The sequence below is a fragment of the Lycium ferocissimum genome, chromosome 2 (genome assembly GCF_029784015.1).
Source record: "Lycium ferocissimum isolate CSIRO_LF1 chromosome 2, AGI_CSIRO_Lferr_CH_V1, whole genome shotgun sequence".
NCBI lineage: Eukaryota > Viridiplantae > Streptophyta > Magnoliopsida > Solanales > Solanaceae > Lycium > Lycium ferocissimum.
This window is the reverse complement of record NC_081343.1, coordinates 63,900,755-63,909,837: the sequence shown is the minus strand read 5'-3', so window position 1 is coordinate 63,909,837 and position 9,083 is coordinate 63,900,755. Positions and strand designations below refer to the sequence as shown.

General features: G+C 32.5%; 1 protein-coding gene across 1 annotated transcript; it reads right to left on the bottom strand.

Annotated features, from left to right (window-relative positions):
* LOC132046744 (probable xyloglucan endotransglucosylase/hydrolase protein 7) lies at positions 1–2,011 on the bottom strand. Its single transcript, XM_059437481.1, has 4 exons — positions 1,773–2,011; positions 1,433–1,533; positions 1,111–1,307; positions 1–700 (listed from the first exon to the last, which is right to left on the bottom strand). The coding sequence occupies exons 1-4, from the start codon at positions 1,969–1,971 to the stop codon at positions 310–312; spliced, it is 888 nt and encodes a 295-aa protein (XP_059293464.1). The 5' UTR covers positions 1,972–2,011; the 3' UTR covers positions 1–309.
* Positions 2,012–9,083: the final 7,072 nt, after the last annotated feature.

The window sequence follows — 9,083 nt, the reverse complement described above, 5'->3', positions numbered from 1 at the left end:
TCAATCAAACAAGAAAAGACATTATTGGCTCTCGAACATTGTACACCACATACAAACGACAATATATTACAGCAATAAATCGACATCTGACTTTAGCCCACTCCTCAATCTTAGTACAATAGTAACGAACGAAGCATTCAGACATAAGCGTGACTGTCCATATCAACACAAATATAACAATTTTCTTCCCTCCTCTACCACTCTATTTGTAGGGTGCGCAAAGGACGCGTGGGCAACATTGGACTATATGTATCTATATGCAGAAATGAATATGCATAAACAATTAACGTACAGTTGATTTTTTAAGTTTCAAATTCCGGCCATGCATTCTGGTGGTGTAACGGGGTTTCTGGATTTGTCGGTGCAATAATCATAGATCATGTGGTTCATTCTAACCCAGCGATATTGCCTTGCTTGTGCTGGGCTTAGTTGTTGGTAAGCAGCTCCTTCCCAAAAATTGCGTGGGTTATTCGCGCAATTTGCTGGTCCTGGCATTGCACATCCCTCTACGTCGAAATCTTTATAGTATGCGTAAAATGGTGATTTGCTCCAATTTATTTTCTCTAAGCCACCCCTTGTAGCCCAGTCATCGGCTTCCCACAATGTTGAGTAAACTCCCATAGGTTGAGATTTGGGGAATGGGATTCCTCTTGCTTCGTTGTTCTTGAACACTCTAATGGGTATTCCATCCACGGAGAATCTTCAAAATTACAAACAATAATTTTTTCTTAGTAAATAAGTTAATAACAAGTAAATTTCTAATTGTAATGAATTAACTGTACCATAGTGAAAACGATGACTAGTTAACCTTTTACTATATGTTATAGTAACAAGTTAGATTATACTCTTTCTCTTATTTTGTCTCTTAGTTTGACTGCACAATTTATTAAGAAAGAAAGGCAAATTTTTTAAATAATGCATACCAAAGTACTCTTTAAATGTTGAGATTTTAAATACTCCATTTACGATGATTCTTCTCTTTAAAAGGGACATTCTTGTTTTAAACAAATTATACATAAATTGAAACAAAGAGTAGTATCAAACTTAAATTACTTATTCTAAAAAGAAGAACAAAAGAATAGAGAAAGTGTAATATATACGTGTACTTACACTGCGTGATGGTGGTTCCAAAGAATGGTATAGGTGTGAAAATCAGCGGATGGATCGAACCAAAGGTTGACCCTTTGTTCCTTGTCACCTTTTCCGTGTACATACACATTCGTCTGGACAGTGTACGGCTGCCCTGTCCTGTTTCCCAAGAATTCAAAGTCTAGTTCGTCCCTTACGTTATCTGTGTCCGAATTCATCTACACAAGGAAGTAAAAAAATGTCAAGCAATATCCTAACTAGCTTGAATATGATGTGAAGATAAAGTCCATTCTAGTGTTAAATTGACTACTCCATGTATATATATATATATATACACACTTACGTAAAAGGCAGTGACGGTTCCGGCAGAGTCACCAGGAACGAGCTTGATCTTCATGCTAACACGTCCAAACAGGTATTTGCTTCTCGAAGCAAATCCACATCCTAAAATCAAATAACCATTCATCATTATCATGGTTCATGCATGAGAAATGAGAATGATAGTGTAGCGTGTTGGTTACTTGGTTATGGGTTATTCTGAACCCATAATTCTTTTTACTGGACAATGAATTTAGTGGTAAAATTATAAAGATTAAACCCCGTATTTAAATGGTGGATCAGACTCTTGTGACATAGAGTAAAAGGAACGATGGATATCAGGAAAAAAAAAAAAAGGATCATGCCTGAGTTTTGGTCAAGAATAAGCTGAATTCCCCTGCCGCCGTCAAGTTGTTTTATGTGAGAGTCAGACCAAGTGACTTTAAAATCCTGTAAAAAAGTGGCGGGTCGTGCATTCACTACTGAGAATGGAAAGGTCAAGGCATATAGCAATATTAGAATGATAGCTGAATTTTTTAAAGAAGAGAAAGTCAATGTGGCCATTTCTTTTCTAATTGTATGATTATACAATTAGATGTTGTGCTGATAGTCTGAACTTTGTGAGCTTTATATATCCGTATGATAGAAGAAAACTACGATAGGAATTTCAATATTACAGCTATTAGCAAGCCGTCAGTGGACCCTCTCTCTGTGCCAAACCCTACCTGATGATCAATTCCAGAATAATTCTTGACTTCTTCTCGCATGGCATCATTTATGGACACGCCCCATATTTTTCCTTTCAGGTTTCTTACTGCTCTAAGGCAAATACTCTAGCTACTAAGCCAGATGGCCTATCTAATCTATTTCTTTTGGAATTTACTGATCAGTGATCATCTCCCTACCCCTACTTTTCTGTTCTTCTTTTTTCTTTTAAATGAGTCTTGACTTTTCAGTCAAACGCTGGGGAATTAACTCCACTCTGTAATAATATTAATACTATCCTAAAAATATTCATTAAGTTTTATTAAACTGGAGACTAATAAGACAACAAGATAGCTGTAGGAATTTAATTGTAGAGCTGGAAAACTATTAGGGAATTATTTGAATTACCAATCACTGAGTTCCACGTGGCATTGTAAATTACATTTCAGGAATCGACCACGTTTTGATTGGACTTTTGTGCCCTAACAACAGTACCGTTTCTTAGTCGCAGTTACAATCGCGAATGAAAATTGAAGGAGGAGACTGCAAGAGAAGAAAAATACAGAATTTTGGCTTTGAAATGAGACTTGGCCAAAGAGAAAATAGATTTGTCCGGAGAGGAATTATTTAGCTAAATACAGGATAGTCCTTTCCAATGAGTTTGACACTCTAACCGAGTATTTTGAAAAGTCCATGATACTAAACCCCGATAAGTGAAAAAAACAATATAGTTCAATTCTTGGTCCATTTGTTTTCCACTCATTTGTTCAAACTTGAATACTATTAGGTTAGGTTAGTATAAATTCATTCAAGAGTTATAATGACCAGCAATGCAAAGGGTTGTGGCCAGAGTATTCGTATTCGAACCTTTGGAAAATGAAAAAATTCTAATGATGTGGATCAAAGTGCTTCTCTCTTTTTAATGTGTCTTACAAAACACAAATTCGAACTAGTCGGGTCTATAAATTCTGAATACCAAATGATTATACAAAAAAATATATACTCAACTCGTCTAAAAGCTAGGCTTGTTGAGCTACATCGCCACTTTATATCAATCCACGTGAGAATATTGCCAATAAACAAAAAGAAGGAAGAAAAAAACAAATGGATTTGTTGTACAATAGTATAAGTTTACTTTATCAAACAGTTGATCATTTCTAATAACTCTACACATGCATGGGGCATAGAGATTAACGAAATATCTAGAGATTAAGTTTGGTCTGTAGGCACTTAGACAGGTTTAATGTTCACTAACCCTACTGCTGCTTATTAGAGATGATAGATTTGATCGATGACCATCTAATAAAGTCTCGATATGTAAGTTGTTTATATAGTTCTGTGATGTATTTTAATTATATTTGTTCGACTTCTTCATACTTTATGAGGGTTGAAGCAGTCAAGTCTAAATATTGAATCCACCTCTATATACATAAAAATCGAACCTGGTATGAGTTGTTAACTTGCATCTTAATAAAGGTGTGAGTTTTAATTCTTTATTGGATCTTTTCCATTTACTTTCCTTTACCACTCTCCTACCACATAGACCAAACATAAAGTAGAGAGAATGAGAAAGAATATAAGTTATTGGTATCAGTTTTAGAAAATTGAGGAAATAAAGATGATTTGCACACGATGGGAAAGCTAAGCATGAACTGTCAAAAATATGCGTGGTATTATTGGTAATGTAACAGGTACCTTGTCAACATCGTTTATGTGTGATATGTAATGGTCTCATTTACTCTAAATAATATCGCAAACAGTGTGTGGATATGAAGTAGGCTCACCTCATTGAAGGTCTTCTCTTCTGCAGGTGTGTCTGCCTTCTAGGCCTTGCAATTTGCCGTTCTTCCTTATCCTCACACCCCCACCATTATTGCCTTTAAATTTTAACCCAATTTCTACAACCAAACGTCCAACTGGATCCAATGCCTACAAATTTTGAGAAGACGTGTCTTCAAGAAGGTAATCGAGTAATTAAGAGGTCACAATTCAAACTATAACACAATGAATTCGAATTAATCATTATGATATCAATACCTTTGATATATAAGGGGATCTACTTTCTTTCTTTTTTTCTTATGTTAATTATGTGAAAAAGACAGCAAAAAAGAAAAAAAAAAAAAAAAAAAAACCTGAGTAGACGCGATTCCTCATAAGTTAACGTTTATATTCTATATTTTAGGCTTCAAAAGCTTATGACTGAAAATGTAAAATGATCCAAAGACTAACTATACTTTGTATAGAGAGTCAAAGCGTTCTACTTCTTCAAAATCCAGATATAGGCTAAACAAAAAAAGAGACGAAATTGCTGCAAAAAGATATCTCCAAATAGCTCTAGTTATTAGAAATATATAAGCATTGCATAATATTTTTTTCTCATAATCAGTAATACGGACACTCTGTAATTCATTTCTCTTTAATGTATTTCCAAAGCAATTCACTTTCACAAATAGTTCAGTTATTTTAATGTGACAAATGATAAATTTAAAGTTCAGTGATCATACATTTCAGATGCTTTCATATGGGTCAAAATTATGAGAACTATAATTGAACATTTACATAAGCTACTACATGGATAGTTAAACAGCCTAAAGGAAAGGGGAAAAATGTCTCTTTGGGCCATATGTAGAGTAGAAAAAAGGGAAATAATAACGAAAAGAGCAGATGGGCTATTCGGACATAAGACGTGTGAATTTGTTTGGTATAGAAATGTTGAGATCCACAAAAAGAGGGCTGAAATCAATTCTTAGACTGAAACTCTAATCAGCCTTTGGGCTGAAGCTATCCCTAACAAATTAAACTAAAAGCAAACCAATTGGCTTAGATAATATAGCAACCGCACTTGAAAGTTATATGGTTTTTAAGTTTGGTTTCAAAATCAATCTGAAAGAAAGAACATGGAAGAAATAGCACCTAATGGTTACTTTTCAACCATGTCTTTGAAAAATAGCCACTTTCATGGAATGCAAATATCACAAGTGAAACTTTAGGTTCCCTTGTGGATTTTGAAATAACAATGACTATTTTTTTAATTATAAAGGATGAAAAAAGTACTAGTTATTCCCCAAAACATAGGATAACCTCTACAATTATCTTGGGACAAATTATCGATAAAATAGATCTATGTGGGAAAGCGATAGAACGGCGCAATTCAAGGAGAGGAATTGATTCTCTCTTCTTTGGTGAATTGGTGTTGAGAATTTCTGAGTACACTGTGGAAATAGTTTTAAGTAAATTGTGAAATGGTACTCAAAGTAAGCGACGTGCTTCGTTTTGGATCTAAAGTCTCTAATTCATTATTAGATGTCTCAAAATACTCTTATCACTTAATTTAAGTAATCTTCAACATAACTGTCCGTCAAATTCTACGAGAAGAGAGTAATATTACAACATCTTCTCCATTTAAGAATGTCAGTATATATAGATTCAACACATAAAAACTCATGATAGTATTTTGCACAACTTTCACATGTCTCACAATTTAAATTTATCTAATTAATAAACTTATATTGAGTTGATGATTATTTGTCATACTCAAGAGTCAAGACTTAGGCCTTTGGCCAAAATCCCAACTACACACTGCGCTAGGGTGTGTTTGGTATTTATTTGGAATTTACCCTTTAATATCCATTGATTGGTCAAAATAATATCCATTATAAACGTTAAAATCTCAGAAAATATATATTCCGAACAACTTGTTAAAGAACAACTTTCCACCATAAACGAAAATCAAGAAAAAAATGAAAAATGCAAGAAAGAAAAAGGAAAATAAAAAAATAAGGATGAAAATCTAATCTTGTTAAAGAAAATTTATTTGTTTGGGTTGCGCTACTGTTGCTTGGTTGAGAAAATCTAATTCTTGATGGAAAAGCGAAAACAAAATTCATAAATTTTCGATTGTTTAATCAAATTAATGGATGAAGTTTGTTCTATTTGTTTTCATATTGTCTTCTCTTTAGGTTTGTTTGGATAATCTCGGCTCCCCATTTTTTTTTTCACTCCCATCCTGATAATGTTTGAAGATGAAGGAGAATTGGGTATGGTTTTCGGATATAAAAATGTATGTCTAGATTATACATAGGATAAGTATATTAAACACGTGGCACGTGGGCCAGCGCGTGTGGACAACCGCCATTTAATATTTGGGGGTTGCGGATTAATCGCCATATATTTGGCACAACCACAAATGGCACAACTTGGCATTATCCACTTTTTTAGGGGTATTTATTTAATTCCACATTGGCATTTGAAAATATATTTTTTTCAGGGTGATGGAAAAGCCAAAATTCATACGAGACATTCTCTCTTTTTCTAATCTCGGCTCCCCATTCACTCCCATCCTGACACCCTTCCCACCCCACATATAATGTATGTCTAGATTATACATACATAAGTATATAATTTATTAAGGGTAAATATATTTGGCACAACCACAAATGGCACAATTTGGCACAATTTCACTTTTTTAGGGGTATTAATGTAATTCCACATGGCATTTCTCTTTTTCAATTTTCACCGATACCAAAAGTTGTAGGAAAAGTTAATTCAAATTTTACTTCTCTTTCTTGAAGATCATAATTACTTTTCTTCCCAACATTCAACAAGAAAAAACGTGCAATACACCTATTCCAAGTACATCCATTTACCTATTGTATTGCTTCATTGTGAAGCAAATTAAAACAATACACTGTTGAAGCCCGCAACAGTGGAGTAGTTTTTTATTTTCCATATTTGTTATGAATGGTATAATTATAGTAATAAAAAGTAAGAGGAATCAAAAAAAAAAAATACATATTTACATGACTATTTTTTTTTTTTTTTAAATACGACTCCAAAAATATCTTCATTGGATAAATCAGATAATTATCATATGCAACATATTGTTGACATGTTGAAAAAATTCAAGCTCAATCCAATGGCTAAGGAATTTTTTCTTCCTTCTTATAATAATCGTGGCGGTGATCAGATGTTTCTCACTAACTTTGTACCGGCTAATAAGACTGATGGTTTTCAATATAATAGAAGGGTATAGATTTCTTTTTTTTTTTCTTTTAATTAAAATTCTTTTTTTTTTTTTTTTTTTGGAAATTGATACCTTTGCCTGTTTTGTTTTATGGGTCGATTCAAAATTGAATTAGTGCAAATTAGCTAAGATTAGATTAGGATTGAGTAAAAAAAAAATGCTAAGAGTTGATTTAATTTCGTTAATTTAAAAAAAATGTATGTAACAACTAGTCAACACTATGGTTGGGACGAAAAAAATGAATCAACTAGAACATAATCTAATCTAAAACCTAACGTTCTCTTCTCTCTCTACATGGAGGCCTGGGGGCATAGCCATTGCTGCCACAGCTAATTGACTTTAACTGAAACATTAAATTATCGCAATTTAGCTAAGATTAGCTATAATTGAGTAATAATTAGCAAGTTTTGATTTAATTCAATAACTTTAAAAAAAAAATGGATGTAACAAGTGTTCAACACTATGGTTGACTTTAATTGAAATATAAGATTGATTCAATTTAGCTAAGTATTATATAAGATTACGTAAAACAAGTTGATAACTCATTCAATTTCATCAAAAAAAAAAAAAAAAAGTGGATGTAAGAGTTTGTCAAAACTATGGTTGACTTTAATTGAAACATTAAATTATCTCAACTTAGCTAAGTATTAGATATAATTAAGTAACAATTAGTAAACTTAAATCTAATTTAATCAATAAAACAGTTGATGTAACAAGTACTCAACACTATGATTGACTTTGATTGGAACATTCAATTGTTTCAATTCACCTAAGTATTATATAAGATTGAGTAACAATTAGCAGCTTTTGATTTAATTCTATCAATTTTAAAAGACAGAAGAAAATGTAATAAGTAGTCAGTACTATGGTTGACTTTAACTGAAACATTGAATTATCTCAATTAGTTATGTATTATATGGAAAAAAGTAACAATGAGCAACTTTAGATCTAATTCAATCAATTTTTTTTTTAAAGAGTGGATGTAAAATGTAGTCAACATTACGGTTGACTTTAATTGAAACAATGAATTATTTTAATTTAGTTGAATATTAGATAGAATTGAGTAGCAATTAGTAAGTTTATATCTAATTCAATCAATAAAAAAGTGGATGTAACAAATAGTCAATATTATGATTAACTTTAATTGAAATATTGAATTGCTTCAATTTAGTTAAGTATTATATAAGATTGAATAACAATTAGCAACTTTTGATTTAATTCAATCATTTTTTAAAAAGTAGATGTAGCAAGTAGTCAATACTATGACTGTAATGACCCGTTTGGTCGTTTTAGCACTTTTGGACCCTTTTCGCTAAAATACTCTTTTAGAAGGCTTTACTCATAGTATTCTTGATCATGAATTGGTGGCAAGGTGATTTAATTGACGGGTAATCATGGAATTATTTTTTTTAATTATTTATTTTGGCTAATATGCTAATGGATTAGTGGACTAAAGTGCAATTGTTTGGTTATTAATGGTAAAAGAAGTGGGTCAAGCCCACAATCCTTCACGTCATTGGTCTTAGGGGTATTTGGGAATAAATGAACTTTTTATTATTTTATACCTAGTACACTAATCAAAAGAAAACTGCATACATCCGTTGGGCCACTTCGGGAAAGAGGCGACTGGGAAAAAAATTTTGTTGAAGAAAAATATTTACGTGGAACAAACTAAGGCATCAGGTAACATGGAACAATTGAATAGGTTCTGTACGTTTTGTTGTCTTTGAGTATTCAATTCTTTTTTTTTTCTTGTTTGTTAATCAATTAGTAATGATGGTGTCAATGATTAGAGGGAGGGAACAAGAAGTAGTAATTAGGCAATGATGGGCTAATCATTGGGAAGGGTTTAGGTAAATTGTATAGGTTGAAGATTGTGGTTCTGCACTTTCTTTTTCACGTATTGTTACTGATTTTGTGTAGTTTAGGCGTCCGTATAGCTTTTTTT